General features: G+C 40.0%; 1 protein-coding gene across 1 annotated transcript in view; it reads right to left on the bottom strand.

Moving 5' to 3' along the window:
- The window catches only part of LOC109305303 (nardilysin-like), a 44,707-nt gene that overhangs the window by 26,221 nt on the left and 566 nt on the right, over positions 1-17,920 (bottom strand). Inside the window, exons 2-15 of the mRNA XM_019528302.1 lie at positions 17,797-17,914; positions 15,172-15,457; positions 14,716-14,797; positions 12,686-12,839; positions 9,871-9,944; positions 8,641-8,736; positions 7,081-7,203; positions 6,029-6,086; positions 4,240-4,313; positions 3,865-3,934; positions 2,762-2,839; positions 2,136-2,256; positions 1,998-2,056; positions 1,044-1,098 (exon numbers count right to left, since the gene is read on the bottom strand). Coding sequence (XP_019383847.1) covers positions 1,044-1,098; positions 1,998-2,056; positions 2,136-2,256; positions 2,762-2,839; positions 3,865-3,934; positions 4,240-4,313; positions 6,029-6,086; positions 7,081-7,203; positions 8,641-8,736; positions 9,871-9,944; positions 12,686-12,839; positions 14,716-14,797; positions 15,172-15,457; positions 17,797-17,914 — 1,448 coding nt within the window. The remainder of the gene's footprint in view (positions 1-1,043; positions 1,099-1,997; positions 2,057-2,135; positions 2,257-2,761; positions 2,840-3,864; positions 3,935-4,239; positions 4,314-6,028; positions 6,087-7,080; positions 7,204-8,640; positions 8,737-9,870; positions 9,945-12,685; positions 12,840-14,715; positions 14,798-15,171; positions 15,458-17,796; positions 17,915-17,920) is intronic.

Here is a 17,920-nt window from a genome sequence, read left to right on the forward strand (position 1 = left end):
TATTGCGCATTAATTCCAGCTACAGTAGGAAATTCAGTGGCATAATGTGCCTTAAATGACTTGGGGTGCAGCAAACTAAAACTCCTTCAAGAAGTTTTAGTTTGCTGCCCCTACATCTGCAGAGCAAAGCACTGGGCTCCATGCAGCTCCACAGCTCTGCAGGAAGCCCCGCAGACAGCCTGGCAGCAGCCTGGGAAAGCAGGCTCTGTTCAAAAAAAGCAGCAAGCCTGATCTTTTTTATTCCCCTCCCCCGGGAGCCTGCCTACCTGCCTGAGCTGCGCAGGGGCCTGGCGCTTCCCTCTGCGGCTGCGGTGCCCCCCCAGGACAGCTAAAAGTGGGTGCCTGTGGGCAGGTGCTGCCTGAGGGGGCTGCTGCTGCCGTGAAGGAAAGCACCAGCCCTCTCCCCGCGCAGCCCAGGGACTGCTCCACCAGCCAGCAGCTCACCCTCCCCTCCCCATCAGAGAGGCAGGTAAGTCAGCAGGAGATGTGCATGACATGGGGATTTAATCAGCCCTAAATTAAAGCAGTATTTTTTAAAACCCACCGCTTCAATTTAGGGCCCCCATTTTGTCCCCTCACACCCTAGAATACTGTAATATTCACAAAAATCACCATTATTATTTATACAGCACCATGACTATTCACAGCACTTAACTGGTGAATGAAAAAAGGTTCCTAACAAAAGGATGTCACAATCTAAATTGGATGATAAGGAAGGATGACCTTAAGGACGGACAAGAAAACATGAAGAAAGAATAAAAGAACTTCCAAAACCATGACATGCAAAAAATTCAGATTATAGTTTGGTTTTATTAAGGGTCAACTTCAAGTGATAAAAAGGCTAACATTTTTCTATGTTGAATAAAAATACATACTGTTTAACAAATGCTCATTTTCTCATCTGTGTTAGAATATATTTTCAGAGAGTCAGGAAATTTGAGCCATGCAAGTTCCACACTTCATTGTGAAGATCCCATTTAAGAGTTAAAAAAACAAGTTTAATGCCTATACCTACAGAAAACACTTGAAGGTGAACTCAGTACCTGATCCTGGAAACGAAATTCGTTATCTTCAATCTTCTGAATCTCTTCCCAAATTCTGTAAGTGGAAAAATGTAACCATTACCCTGCTATATGTATTAAGAGACTAATCATATACCAATTCTGGCAGAATATTAGGGTGCATACTTGAGTCCGTGTTTCTTCAGTATTATTATTGCATTTATGGGATCAGAATACTATGGAATACTATAGATACATATATGCAAAATTTTTGCCTGGGAATTTCAGAATATGTAATAATTGTGAATCAATCATCATTAGTTCTACAATTTTTCCCCCCTTATTTCACCTGGAAAATTACAATACAACTAGGCAACGGCACACAAGTAAGCAGATGAGTCAGGGACCAAGACTTTTTGATTCCCAGTTCCATGTTCTAACCATAGCACAGCATTCAGAAACGTTTGACCTCACTACTTGGAAGACTGTAGTGTACAGAGGGGAAGGAGGTAGACTAGCAATTCTCTTGGACCTGAAGTTGTCCAATTCTTTGATTTTTGTCTCCCACTAACAGCTGCCTATATAGGGCAGTTTGATCTGTTATGGTGGAACAGCTGAAACCACATAGATAACTTTCATCTTCTCCACACATGGACACTCTTATTCCAGAAAAAGAATGCCCTTTTCAATTTAGTTTAAATCCCTTCAAAAGAACAAAATGTAAACCAAAAATAGCCACTTCTATTCTGAAATAAGAATGCACACAGGGAGTTTTACTAGGAACTATATAGGCTTAGATTCGTACCTTAGCTTATAACCAATATATCTTTTTCATACAGAGAAGCCCGAGGAATGTTACTTAGCATTTAGCTAACACAAATTTAAGTGAACTTAAGTGGCAGTTTATCAGACTGCGCTCTTTCTTATCCCTTTGTCTACTTTCTTTGCGGTGTGATAACTGTTATCATGGATCACATCACTAGATCCAAAAGTTACCTTTTATCTGGCCCTCTTTTCTGAAGCATTTTCAGATACTGAAATATAACATGTGCAATCTGCAGACAGAAAAACAAGCCAATGAGTTTCTTTTGACATTTGGACATACAAAAATGATCCGAGATGCAAAAAATTTACCTCATAGAAATATTCATAACCTTCTTCAGTCAAAGTAACAGAAATGCTGAATATAGAGTAGGTGGAGTTCTGTTCAAATCCTGTCTCACTATTTCCTCCATGTAATGTAAGAGCCCAAAACCTAACGAAAAATGTTTAAATTATTATTTATTTATTCCAGTAAAAAGGTTAGGAAGTCTAATTATAATTAAGAGTGTCATTGTTTAAGCTTATTTTTACCTGATTAGTAAAAAGCTGCTTTAAGGACTTTAAAAGATAAGACATAATCAGACTACAAGATGACACTTTTTCTACTAGTTCACAAAGTTCCATGTAATTAAAAAGAACAGGTTATACAGTTTCTTGGATTATTTTCATTAAAAATCAATATATTTTCAAAAAAATAATGCACATTTCCAGCAAAAGTGCTGCAAATGTTGTTCTAGAGCTTTGTTTGTACTTGGGATTCTTTTATTTAGTAGTGGCTATACTAAAGTGTTCATTTGCAGAGTATTTCTTATTGCTCAAATCATATCAATGCTACCAACTTCAAAATGTACATACATACATTTTTGGATCATTTTTCAATTCCCTAAATAAGTGAAAATATCCCCCTTTCATTCTTTACAAATACAGAAAATACATACTTTTTCCTAAGGAAGGAAAGAATACTGCCTTTGCCTTCATGTCCCACCAGCCAAGATATATAGTGAAGGGGCTTCACCCTAAAAAAAAATTGAAAAATTCAGAACTCTGCTGCAAAGTGCAAAAATATGAACAACAGCACAAAAGCACACAGCAGCAGCAAAATTCATCTAAAGATGACTCATATGTGCCCAGCACAAGACCCTAGAAATAACATTTTTGTTGACGGCCCATGCAACAAAGAGCAGTAAGTTACTATGCCTATTATTTGTAGAACAGTAAATATTTACTGTTGCGATTCCACAATATCAAAGAACACAACAGATTTTTATTTCTGGAATATTTTAATATTAATTCCTTCTCACTGCATTTAAAAAGAGTGTAGGCCTTGGTTATTTCTTAAATTCCGTAGATAACTGACTAATCTACTGCACAGTAAAGCATCGCCATCTACATGTGTACAGTAAATTAATCTATTGCACAACTGGCTACTACTTGTAGATACAGGTAACAGATTTACCGCACAGTAGCTACTGCACAGTAACAGATGTAGACAGCTGACCCGGAGCAAATTGCTCCCAGTCAGCCCAGGCAGCAGGGGGCTGAGACACTATTCTGATTGGCTGGGAAGCAGGCAGCTGCCCAGGGCAGGGGACAGTGCCTCAGTCCCCACTCCAATCTACCAATCAGGGTTAGGGGCTGGGATGCAGGCAGCTGCCTGGGGCAGGGGACTGTTTCCCAGCCGCTGCCCCTGCTGATTGGGGCATGGGGGTGGGAGGCAGCTACCCTGGAGGTGGAGCAGCTCTCCCCACTCCCCGGAGCCCAGGCCTGACCCTGGTGCCCCCTGCCAGCCAGGGGCTGGCACCCAGGGGAGCCTGGAGCTCCCCCTGGCCGCTGTAGGGGGGCAAAGCAGGACAGGAGTAGCCCTGCACTAAAATGATACCATCCAGAACAAATTCACTCCAGACAGGAGCATGTGTAGATGTGTTCCCAGGGCAAACTTACTGTGACTTACTTTACTGCACAGTAAACTTAAAGTGCATTAATAGCATGTGCAGACATGCCTGCTGAGTATGAAATCAAAAGATATGAACTGTCTCCCTACCTGTAATGTCTCTGCTGAGGAGGCAGTGCCCACGCAATGTTCAAAGAATGAACTTTTCTGACTGGAACAACTAAACAGAAAGAAATATATTAACTGCAAATGCAAAAGAATTCTTCTCTTTTTAAACTTAACAACCAGGCAGGTAGAAAAGAGATCTTGGTTGAGGCAGAATGTGAAAGAGAGGGCAGAGGGACTATACAACAGTCAACAATGGTAAAATCGACCATTCTAAAACTATAAGAATCTATACAGGTATCTTTAAGACCTGCCAAATGCACACTTCACCACCATTCTGCAACTGCTAAGAGGGTAAATGAAAGTTAAATTAAATGCAGAACAATTAACAATATGTAAATAGGAATACAGCTCACTCACCTCTATACAGCTTGTGAAATTCTGGTGTGTCAAAAGGCTGTGTCAGATGGCCAAAGCTTGGTTTGGGCAAACCACTTAAAAAAAAAAAATATAGCATGATTTTTACTGCTCAGAGTCCAGGGCCCCTGCTCAATGCCCTCAGTTCTCAAGCAACAGAAAACCTGAGCCCCTCCAGGGACCCAGGCTCTCTCCTCCCTTGATACGACCTATTCACTATTCTCCAGTGTCCCAAAAACAAACACCCTGAACACATCAACTACCCTTCCCTTCCCAAAATGACAAGGCATAGGAGTTGAGAAAGTGACTCTTGCACTCTGCTACATGGCAAGGCCTGACTGAAATGGGTTTAGAGATTTGTACCAGCTCTATGTGCGCAGCAATGGGTCAGTAGAATAAAATGCCTGACTGATTCCTGCCCAAGAAGAGAATTAAATGGTTGTGCTTGGAGGGCACTGGGATATCCCTGGACTAAACCAACAAATTATAGCAGAAACTAAAAATGGAATAACGTACTAAAAAGGGCGACAAAGAAGCACATGGCAATTTCCTTTTAAATAAATACAAAACGAATTTACGAGCAAGTTGAAGCCATTATGCTGCTACAAGAAGATATAATACTCAACTGGGCTATGATTTCTTAACCTTCTGCTGAAATAAAAGTACGATAAGGAAGACTGAGTCTGCACTACAATACCTGGGCCCTTCACAGTTTGGTAATTCTAAAGCTTTGTTTACTCTATTACTAAACAGATAACACAGCTTCATATAGCAATATGGCACACTGTGTTCTGGAAAGGATGGTGAAACAGATGATAATACAAACTTGGCTGCAAAACCAATTTACACGGGAAGTAGAAACTAAAAATTAAGTTAAGAATCAATAAAACCAATTTAAAGGTCTTCCTCTCTCTCTGTCTCATCCACACAGATTTGAGGGCTCAGCAGACTGGGAAAGCACCCATAGAATTTTCTCCTCTTGCATTTTTATCACAGACATCAATGTAGCACACTTCTGTTATCTTTAAATAACCATAATCTTATGCTCAGGGATGAACAATTTCAATATGCAATTTCAGGAAATGCTGCGTCAGTCACATATTGGCCAAGCTGCTATAAAACTCACAAGAGAAGCTCACAGCAAAATAGTAGATATCTGAGACAGGGAAACAGGCATTTTTTGGTCACTAGGTTGTAGATTTTAAATAATTATATTCTGAACGAGGAGTAACAAAGAATGTAATACTTATGAAATACAAAATAAAACTGAGTTGAGTTTTTAGTTGAGTCTAAAACTGAGTTTGAGTTTTAGTTGAGACTCAAAACTGAGTTAAGTCAATTTTAGACAGCAGACAACAGCACTTTATTATGTTAGTTTGAAAACCCTATTGAACCCATAGAAAAAATGGCTAATATTCACCATAAATCACTGGTTCACTGGTACTTCGCTACTAATTATGTTTATACAAAGCAAAGACCTAAAATTTACCATTTTTCAAAAGCAGAATACAATTCTCCCAACAACTGAGGTGTCAGTATAGAGGTAGCAGACATCAGTCAGTATCTAGCATCAGAGCTGACACCAAACAGCAGCTGAACTGTTATCCAAAACATTATTTGCAAAGAAGACTTTTAACCCTCAAAGCCAAGTATGATCCCTGTTGAGTCATCAGAGACAATTCACTTGACAATACTGTAGTCAGGAACAATAATAATTGCATGGATATTTGCAAATTTGAACTATAATTTTAAAACTTCCAGATAACAAAGAAAATCAGAAAAAAAATCTCACTTATTTGGAATTTGTGAAAAGATTTCCATCACCCACTTCTCCAGTGTGTCCAAGGTTTCTGGTAAGGAGAAAAAAAAGTTGGAAATATAATTTACTAAAGGATGTACGGGTAAGCTTTCACAAAGATAAAGATAGATTGCAAATGTTGGTCATTAGTCCAAGATACTGTGGTCTCCAATGCAGTTCTGAACTAGTGTAGCACACTAAAGAATGTGAAAAGGGGTTGCATTTTCCCTTCTTCCTTATAAAGGAAGAAACACACTACATAATTATTTAGTTACATAGTTTATGAACTTGAGAAAACGTCAGTGCCAAAATTTCACATGTCACCTGGTACATTAGTGATCCCTATGTGATAACTAAAATGATGACATAAATCAAGCAGAAAGGCAGACAGGCACACTATTTTTAATAGAGATGGTCCCAGGGTTACTAGGTTGACAGTCCTAGGGTTTACAGGTTCCCACGTATTTCACCCAGTGGACAATAGAAGCAGAACTACTACCACAAAATCATGCCCTTTGCAATCACTTTCCAAGCCCTATGTACCCAAATACAATATGGATTATTATTATTATTATTATTATTATTATTATTATTATTATTATTATTATTATTATGGTATTGCCAAGAGGCTCCCAACCAAATTTTGGTGACCGTTGTGTTAAGCATTATGTGCATGACTTTTCATTATATGCAATCCTCTAACAATATTAAAAAAGGCAATGCAATCACGAATACCCATTCAAAGAAGAGAGCTCCTATGTAATAAGGTCTCATACAAGGCACCCACGCAGTAAATTATTTGGAATTTAATATATGGCATTCAAAAGAGCTAAATTTCCCAGCTGTGTGGTTGCCAGACATGATGTGCAGACTAAGGAATGTAAACAAAAGGAGTTAAATACTGGCATTTCTAAATAGATTTATAAAGCCATACAAATAACTCTAGTGGAGTCATTATCATCTAATCAACAAGTTCTGAACTGAAACAGAAATAAATCATACTTTAGAGCATACATAGTCTAGACTCAAACAATAACTGATATTACCTTTAGATTGAACTACTAAATTCATATAGTGTGCAGAGTAATAGAGCTGCCAAAAGTCCTTCAGCCTGGTATAGATATCAATATTCCTATTTTTAGGATCATGCTTTAGGGTCTCTGCATTACCTGTGAATGTTAAAGTGATTTGTTATCTGGCTTCATATTACCATGGCATTTCTGATCAAAGAGCCTAATTTTCAATTCCCTATGTACCACAAGTTTACTAAGCTCAGTACAAGTTTTTGTGTTGCAGGTAATGCAGGATGGAACTTAAAATGTTTAAATCATAAATACATGGGGGTAAACAGAAAGAGATAAAACATATACACATGAAAATATGTTTTATCTACTTCTAAGGTTGTGGTGAAATGCTTCAAAATAACTTCTGGAAAATCCAGAGTTAAAGAAATGACAATTTAAGAATAATATTCTTGTACGAAACCTTCTAGCTACTATTTTTACAAATTTAAGCCTTTAAAAATATAATGAATCATAGCCTCAAAGAACAAGAAGGGACCTGCAAGATCATCAAGTCCAGTCCCCTGCCATGGGCAGGAAGTTATTGGGCTCAAACAACCCCAACAGGGTGCTTATCCAGCCTCATCTTGAATACCTCCAAGGATGGCAACTGCACCACCTCTGCTGGGAGTGTGTTTCAGATTCTGGTATCCCTTATGGAAAAAAAGTTTTTTCTTATGTACAGCTTAAATTTTCCCTCTATTAGCTTGGGCTCGTTGGTCCTCAGAAGAATAGAGAAAAATGTCTTTCCCAGGGTATTTATTTTTCAAGTTGGACAACACTTTGCATATGCTAAGTTTGACTCTTAACCCTGTTTGTGTTGGATTTTCATAACACTAGAGGAGAAAAAATACGATAAAGATAGGAAAAAATGAATGTAAAATAGAAAACATTGTTAGAAAAGATTCAGGAGTGGGTATAGTAACTAATCCTGCATGTTCTTTTTTAATTTTGTGTTGACGGAATATAAAACTGGTTTTATTTGCAATTGATGGAGCAGCACAAAAGGGTTTGGTGCAGAACCGCTGCACCGGATTTACAGGGGGTGGGAAAAGGAGGGTAAATTCTCTTTCCATTTTCCCTCATTTGGAAGATTATGAAGTGGCAGGGAAGCCAGTCTTCACAGATTACTACTGATCTAAGGCTGAACCAATTGCCAGACCTTTCTAAACTAAGACCTTGAGAACCTACATGTTCTTTTTTTTTATATCCAAGAAGCAAATCCTATTTTTCCAAGATTTATAATAGAAAAGACAAGGGATGATGTGATCCACAGCTGTCCTATAGCACCCTAAATTACCAATGCACTACATTACCATGAATCTGAGCATGAGGCAGTCTAATGAATAATTAACTAATAGCCAGGTTAGAGTTGAAAATATCCTACATTTATCCCAAAGTATTAAACTATGCTCAAAAAGAAGAATTGTTTTAATAGATTTCAACAAGTGGCAGTTTGGTGTAATACTGAAGAATTCCCCATGGTTAAAACATTCTTCATTATTAATAATTTTTGGAGTCCTACAGCAATAAGGCAGAACTTACCCCAGAAAAACTTCCTCATAGGATGCCCAGGTTTGGCGAGGCTTCCGAGCAGCAGCTCCCTCCTGTTTGCATCAGAGGGTTTTGCTAGCTGATACTCTGTTAGATTTAAAGAATTAACACAGGATTAAACCATTCAGATTTAAGAAAATGTCCTAGTGTAACTAACACCAGTGTTCAAAGAGAATTCACAGAGTACATTTGGCAGTATTGGCAGTACTTCTCATCAAGTCATGAAACAACAGTGAAGTAGTTGACTGCTTGCAGCAATTATGCAAAAAGTATAGAAAAGCAAGGTGGGAACATAAAATATTCAGGCCATTTCTGAGATGTAGAACATGGGGTAAAAAATGGAGAACGCGGAGAAAAATATGTGGGTCTGATCTTGCAACACTGTAAAGTATCTCAGTTCCCAATAACTATAATTGAAAGTCATAATTCTCAACCCTTTGCAAAACCACTTGATTATCTTTTAGAATTAGGCATTTGCATCTGTTTAACAACAAGTATGATGTTGCACCAGTCTAATTATTTCAGTGTAACTGAGTGTGGACATTTCACATTTTCCTATCACTTAACAATGACAAATTACAATAATATGAACCATATTTCAAATTATATGTATCCACACAAAAAACACAAGTATAAAAGTCATTGTTGTTAAAAACTTTTATTCAGATCCACACTTTTCAGATTTTATATATCCTGAAGCGTTACAAAAAGTGCACTGGCCTGTTCTTGCCTTTTTGCAGGTCACTTTCAATCTCATTCTATTTTATTCTTTGTAATAATTTCGTCTTGTTCCAACTGATTAGTGAAATTCCTAGGAGGTGTTTCTCTGAAGAGAGGAAGTTTCTCATTTTCAGCACTGCTTCCCACTCTAATTATTCTCCTTCAAAAACTCACAAACCTAGTCCTCCTATGGGATGTTAATATGCTGCTTATAATAGGTATGGTACACTAAAGATGCTTTCATTTATAACACAATTTTACTATCATTCATGTGTGCCTATTTCACGGAGCTCAAGAAACTGATAAAAATCTCACTGATATAAAAATTAATTAGGGACTAAAATTACGTTTGACTTAGTTAAAAAAGAATATATTGAATACTATGCATTAGGCTGCACAGAATAGCTGAATATCTTAACTACTTATTTTCAGTCAAAAACTTCAATACAGGCAATGCTACGGAGTTCAAGAAAAGATTTTAGCTAATGATATTACTCTTACCACTGTCAACTGCTTCAACTTCACGATCAATTGCATCCCAGACCATTAATGGATGAATGAAGAACTGTGCCCACCTAAAACAGTGAGAAGAATAGTTGTTTTTCTTATCACCTGTTAATAAGAGATTTACTATTGTTAGCAAAAAATCTGCTTGCAATAAATAACAATATTCATTATTCTCTCAGTTAGGATTTGCAGAAGAATGAAAAAAGTATACAACACTGAACTATTTTGCCATTAGGTCTAAAACCCTTAAAGTAATATGAATAGAGCCAATTCTTAAATATTCATGGAATATCAGGGCTCAAGGCCCTCTACCCTTTGGAGTGGAACTGGATTTTGTAGAAAATGGTACCAAAGGATGAAAGATTATCTGCCTTCATCACACGAACTGAATCAGACCAGAGCAGACAACCAGTGATCCACCTACTACAGTGCCGTCTCCAACAATGCTCAGTACTAGATGCTTTATCCAGCCTGCAGGGCTATTGACAGGCTACCAGAAGTTGGTGGTATAGCTAGGGGGCCTGGCCTGGTCTGCCACAGGATCTGGCACACCTGGGAAATAATGGACATGGCCCTTAGTGGCAGGAGGGCAAGTGAAGACTGATACAGACCCAGTCACTGTATGGCCACTCAGCCCATCATCACCACCACAGCAAGAGGGCACTTGGCCTACATGCTTGCTCTTCCTCCTCTACCACCAGCCCCACCACTGCTCCATACCAAAACCACCGCCACCACTGTGTGCCCTGTGCCAGATGCAGCTGGAGCCGCCATACACCACAGCCACCCTATGCCACAGCCACCCTGTGCCTTGGGCTGGATCCAGCCCATAAGAAGCACCACAGTACAAAGGAAGTTTGACACCTCTGCTTTAAAGCATAAATGGTTACATGCATTAGAATGTTATTAGATGATACTTATATGAATTATGAGTAGATCATCTACTAGTATCTTTTCTCGCTCATCCACAGCAATATGGATGATAGATATGAAAGAAGAATGGTATGCAAAGGATATGCATGCACTGCAGTACTGAGAAATCTGTGTAAATGTGGGGATAGTGGGAAAGACTGCTGGAACTTAAACATTTTTATATGTAATTAATTCTGAGAAATTTTAATCTCTAAATTACCAACTGGTCCGTTCTTGTAATATATTTTAAGGAGACCAGCAATGATGCCTGAAGTGCTGAATGACTGCTCCATTATCTCTTTTATTGTGAAATAATTAACAATCAAAAAAAATATATTGCGCCTAATTCTTCTTAAAGTCCTAAACTCTCTGCATCAAAATCTTGTGGCAGACCACCAACTTTTTTATAGCAGTTTTTAATTTATTGTTTCATTAGCTGCTCCTATATTCTTGGATGAAAACAATTAATAGAAGTATCTCTTTACCTTTAAATCACTCAGTATTTTATACTGCATCACCATTAATTCTTCTTCTTAGCTTTGACTTTTTTAGCTTCTCTTCATATGAAAGTCTTGGCCTTATTGTTTTAATATGTTTGTTACCCATCCCTGGGGAACCTTCAAAATAGCCAATCTGGTCCCCGCTAACAGAGGACTGAATTCTGTCCCAAATGCTTGCTCAGGACTCCCATAGAAAACTAATTCCATAGTATTAGTGTTTTAATGCAAGTTTTGGTTCAACTACCCTATTAGTAGGCAACCACATATCCTCTGGATTATGGTACATGCATAAGAGGTTTAGTCAGGTGCAGATGAATCCGCTTGCATGGAGTTCTGCGACCATTTCACCAAGACCTTTGATGCATACGATTGAGTACGTCTAAGCAAGAGTATGGAGGAGTGGAGGCTGCCCAACTTTAAACCACTGAGATGGAATCTAAAGGCCAGACTGAGTCCAGATGTTCAGTGCCTCAAAGAGCAATAAATCGCATGTTTCTGTCAGGGTCATGTCCCTTAGCCTTTCTCTGACCAAGGAATACCCACCAGGCAGCTAAGGCTAGGATTTTGAGGTACCCTATACTTGCCTTACTCTGGAGGTGGCAACACTGTTATTTTATAGAAGCTACCTGCCACAATTACTCTATTAATGGCTTTGATAAAAATGTCTATTGTCTATGGCAATATCAAAAATAGTTAAATTTCCCCACCTTAGAAGAAGGTTTAAATTCCTTATGGCAGGAACACAGACAAATTGGTGGAGCCAACAGCAAGGCTTGTCTTGATATAAACTATAGCCTGGTGTGAGTAAATGAAAGACCTTTTCTGGGCTCTGACCAATACATGTTGTTGACTCATATTAATGGCACTAACACTGTGGTAGGGTGTAACAAAGGATTCCAGACTTTTTTTTAAATAGACAAAAAATTACAGTCTAAAAGGACATATATATAAAAAGGAGACACCAGTTAGACCGGTATCCTGGATGCACTTCTCCAAGTAGTACATAAATGGAATTAACCAGCAATAGCAACAATAGGAGAAATTAATGGGATCCCAAAATATAAACAGTAAGTTCTCTGAAGTAAATACACAGTGAGGTCTCTTCTCCCCTCACAGAAGGTGCACAGTACACATTAATCCCAAGAGAAGACACATTACTGTGAGACCCATCTGATACCTAAAAAATAAGGAGACATCCAAGGAAGCAAAGGGTTCTTCTATTCATAATGTCCTATTTTGCAGGAAAGGGAAAAATGAAAGTTCAACAACAGGCAGACTCCCTTCAATCAGGCTGAAAAAGGCAATGAAAAGTCATACATACAGTATCATCAGACAGATACACATTGTGTTATTCTATTTTAAATCAATGAATGAATTATTTGGTGTGATCAACTTACCTATCAAGTGCTTCTTTAAAGTATTTCTGCTGGATATCAAACTGGAAGACTGTCCGTTCACAGTCAGTAGAAGCATTGTCACTGCCCCCATGTTCCTTCACGAAGGCGTCAAACCCATTCTCATCTGGATACTTTAAACTGCCCATAAATACCACTGGAACAAGGTAATCAAAATTGGGGAAATATTCTAAATAATTCTGACTGCAGAAAAGCACAGTTACATATAGAGAGCCTGATTTTTCTCTGCCCTGCATCTAGTAATTATGTTTGTATAACTACACATATGTTTCCACTTGTGCAAAGTGTGAGTAAATTACTGTTTGATTTGGTAGCATTTTACACTCACTTCCACAAGGTATAAAGCAGTGGGGAACAGGTTCCTTAAATAATGACTCACATAAGAACATAAGTTAGAACAGGAAATCATTCACAAAAATTAAACAAAATGGTTTTAGGTATGTGTTTAAATTGAACTTAAAAATAAGCAAAACTACTTGTCTCCATCTATTCCTATACAGATCACTATAAAAAAATCAGACATGCAAACACTACAGCTTATCTAATTCACCATGTCTAGAATTGAAGGAAATGGTAGGAAATATAACTTTCAGCCCTATCAATGAAAATAAAGAATTCATCTAAAGTAAAAAACAGACTCTTAATAGCTGTCTGCAAGACAAAGCACAGAAAGAAGCACAGAAAATCAGTTTGTTTCTAGTGCCACTGCTAGAAAGATACAGACACAGTGATAAATTAAGTCACTAGTCAATGCCTTACAGCAGCTCTTCATCATTATTCTACAACCATTACAAACTATATGGCTGGTTTCTTAAGAAAAGGAAGCTTGATATCCGACAGAATTCAAAAGATTAGTGTCTATACTATACACTGGCAGACAAGGTTCTTCGGGTAAATATAATATCTTTTATTAAACCAACTAAATACTTGGAAAAATTGTTCTTTACAAGCTTTCAGGCACAACAACCCAGGCAGAGGCAGAGGCAGAGCCTGCTGGTGTTTGTGTGCTCCCCTGGGTGGAGTAAAAGCTTAACCTTGTCTGCCTACTTAGAGCAACATGGCTATAACCAACACCTCTCAAAACACAGAACATATACTATACATTTGCATTCAACTGCAAAATACAGACTGAAATTTGAACACAGCACCTAAAAGACATAACAATACCATGTGTTTTACACAAAAAGGATTCTGTAAAAAGGTATAACACTTAAAAAACACTTGAAGAAGGTTTGAGAGAGAATTGACAGATTACAGTCTGCTGTAGTGTCAGCAAGAATTGGGGTAGGTCTAACCAACAGAACTGGAAGTACGCAAAAACCAATTTTGAAAAAGAATCATTGAGAGAAGTTACAGATATTTTCCTTTATTTAAGCAGCATGCCCAATCACAAACGCAAATACAAATCTATACACATTCATTTAAATATCCATGTAACAGAATATACATTTATCAGAGGACCAAATTCAGATTTGAAATCAAAGTAGTTGTACCAGCTTTTAACACCTGAACATTCAAACATCTGAATTAAGTCTGTGATGTTAAAATATCAGGATTCAGGATAAAGTGTTGGTTATTACTATCAAATTACCATTTAGCCAAATACGTGATGAGCTCAGATTAACTCCTAATGCATATTCCCATAACACTAACAGCTGTTGCCCTGCCAAAGCCACTGTTCACAGCCTCAGCAGACTAAATGGACACATATATTCAAATGAACCACTGACCTTAGATGTTAATTGTTCTTTCATGCCAGATTTGAGGAAACTTAGAAAGACATTATATGAAAACACGAATTTTCATTAGCGATGCATATGCTGTGTCTGGTTTGCTCTCCCTCTTTCACTGAGGCTTACTTAACCAATTACAACATTAAAAAAATTAAGACTTGAAACAGGTATATAATCCTGTATTCTTTTTCTGAAGTGTTTTATATAACACAATAAATCCAAAACACTGTCAGACTTCCTGCTTTGGGGAAAAAGACTGAAATGTCAGATGATACATACTGTGCTCAAGAAAGTGTGCCAACCCAGGTAGGTCTTCGGGGTCACAGAAACTGCCCACACCAACACAAAGAGCAGCTGCAGACTGCAAATTAAATACAATAAAAGCAATGGAAGTTACTCCTAAAAATATCTTATCTAATAGGGAATAACTTGAGACCCATGTATTAGTATTACTCTATGCCCAACAGGAACAAAAGAGGGAAACAGACCAGGATGTTTCATTCTGTTGCCATTCCTGTTTGAATCATAAAGAGCAAACATTGAGTCCATGATCAGCAGCAACACAGATTTAACCCTAGGTTCTCAGACGTAACCATGGAAGCCATATACATGTGAAAGCGGATACGATACACCAGAATGAAGCAGTAACTTGTTTCCCTGCAGTATTTGGGCATTTTAGACCAAGACAGTAGTTCACCATGTAATACATTTTCATTCTAGAACACTTGTACATACCAGTTTTTCCATACCATTTTTCTCTGTATCTTCTTTTCCTGTTAGTTCTTCCATTTCCGTGTCATCAGAATCATTGAGCTTCTCATCGTTGTCATCACCATTGTCATCATCCTCATCATCATAACTTTCATCATCTTCAATTTCTGCTCCTGAATCGTCATCATCATTATCACTTTCAGTATCAGTTTCATCTTCCCCTTCTGAAGACTCCTCAGAAGCAACACCATCCAAGCTAGTTATGTCCGAAATTAACAGTACACCCAAGCCATTTTGTAATTTGATATACCTGTGAAATGAATTACATGACTATGCTGAATCTTTGAGTCAAATGAATCTTTGAATGCTGAAGCTCTGCAAGGCAAAAAGGTAAAAACCAGACAATCCCAGTACATTTTTGCCATTTGATGACATTCCCAGACAAAAACTAACTTAAAAGTGTATTTGTACACTACACAGCAAGTGGGGTCCTAGTCTTCAAGGCTAGGGACAAACATTACACATAAACTGGTTTAATACAATTAAAACAATTTACACAATACAACTGGCACATGCTAATTCTATGTAATGTTATGCAGCATGTTAAGAGTTGATACGATTGTGAACCTGCACAGCTCTGACTTGCCACTAAAGAGCTGGTAAGCAGGGGTGGCTAGGAGGCAGGACACCTGGAATCAATCCCTGCTCTGGGAGGGGTGAGGGGGTTACAGCAGGCTGTGCCATCATCTGCCCATCTGCTTGCTGCTGCCACCACAACCCTTGGCCACAGGTGACTCCCGTGTGCAGCAGCCCAAGCAGGCAAACAGCAGCAGGACCACCCCGCAGCTCCCTATTCCTGCCATCTGCCTGCTCCGGGCTGCTGTGCTGCGCAGCAGACACCCATGGCAGGGGCAGTCGCCGGCTGCAAGGGGGAAGTGAGTGACAGGTTTGCATCACCACTGAGCAGCAAGCAAACCTGAACTCCAAACCAGGGCTTGGAGGATGTGGGTGCAAGGGCTACAATCCACCAGGCTCCAGGCCAGTGGGCTCCGGGTATGCGGGCCCCTCAGGGTACCTACTGCTGCAGAGACAATGGGGAAGGAAAACCCCCTTTACACCAGCATGTGCAGCACCAGCCTGTTGCTACATGGGGGAGCATGCCTGGCAGGAACCCTGCCACCTGCCATTTCCAGGCTTGTCCTTGGTGCAGAGACCCCCTGCTAGCACACCCATCCCGCCACAGGGCCACAGATCCCATATCTGCCCTGCCAAGGAAGGACCTGGCTCCAGCATCCAGAGGCAGGAAGACGAGCGTAGGGTGGCCATCACAGAGGACAGTCCAGTTGTCCTCTGTCCTCTACTGATATGAAACCCAATGCCTTTATGTCCTCTATTTTTTTCTTGAAGAGAAAAACAGAGGACATAAAGGCATCGGATTTCACATCAATAGAGGACAGAGTAGCAGAAAACCGGAATGTCCTCTATGATGGCCACCCTAGGCAAGCACCTGAGGCCAGCTGCATGTCACAGCTCCCAGATCAGCACCGGCCACCCCAGGGGCAGCCAGTGAGGGGCACAGGAGCCCGGCTGACCCTGCCGGCCAGACCCTGTTCCCAGCCCGCACTATGGACACAGTACCCTGGGACTGCTGGCAAGGCTCCAGCACAACACGCAGCAGGATGCTCACCCAGGGAACCCCCAGACCTCGAGCTCCACATGCAGCAGATGGGGGGTACGGGCACAGAGGGGCTCCCCATCCACCCTGGCCAGCAGTCAGCAGCACAGATGTCAGTGGGGGAGGGGCTGGGAGCAGTGTATCCTGGGGTGCTGGAGGCCAGTTAGATCACTGGTTCTGTCTCTGCAGTGTTGCCAGGTATATGATAATTATCATATTTGTACTATACATTCAGCACTTGTATAACGCGCAGTCGATAACAGTAAAAGCATTCAAAATGTACAAGGTATCCATGTCACAGCCGTATTGGTCTGGAGGAAAAGGCAATCGAGACTAGTCATAGAGATGGTATCTTTTATTAGACCCACAAGATTTTTGCAGAAGATTTTGCAACATTTAAAGAATTTTTTTTTGCAAAAATCTTACAGTTCTAATAAAAATATCATCTCTACCACGAGTCTCGATTGCCAAAATGTACAATAAGCTTTGAGGCAGGCAACAGATGCAGCACCCTAGCTGCTCTCAAGGAGCCTTGACCCACTTTAGGGTTTGCCTTGAAATATAGAAATGCTTCGATTTGGATGACCCACTTCTCACTCGCTCACTGGGAGCCATATAAAATAAATTAGGCTTATTTTGCATACTCATTTGCATTGTGTTTTCAGTGGACAGTAGGGTTTTTTTTACCGAATATGGCCATTTGAGCTTCCAAAGCAATAATTTCATATTTAGGGCCTGGTGACACCTCAGAGCCACGTGGGAGGCCCAAAACATATGCAAATGCATATGCAAATACGTCTTCTAAATTTATTTTAGGTCGCTCAATCTTTGCGAGTCACCAGGGCGCCAGTGCCCGTCAGAAGAAAGTGTTGGCAAGGCGTCCCGTTCTGACGTCACGTCGATATGACCGACGCGAGGCGCGGCCATGAGGGGAGCGGGGCGAGCGGGCAGGTGAGTCTCCCGCCCGCGCTCACCGATACCGCTTGGGGTCGCGCGGGGATCTGGCGATGTCGGGGTCACCACGGCCGCGCTCCACCCGCCGGCCCTCGCCCTCCTCCTCCGACTCCTCGCGGGGCCGCTCCGCCCTGGCGGCTCCGG

Source organism: Gavialis gangeticus, unplaced genomic scaffold (assembly GCF_001723915.1).
Source record: "Gavialis gangeticus isolate Ggan-Ray unplaced genomic scaffold, GavGan_comp1, whole genome shotgun sequence".
NCBI classification, from domain to species: Eukaryota; Metazoa; Chordata; order Crocodylia; family Gavialidae; genus Gavialis; species Gavialis gangeticus.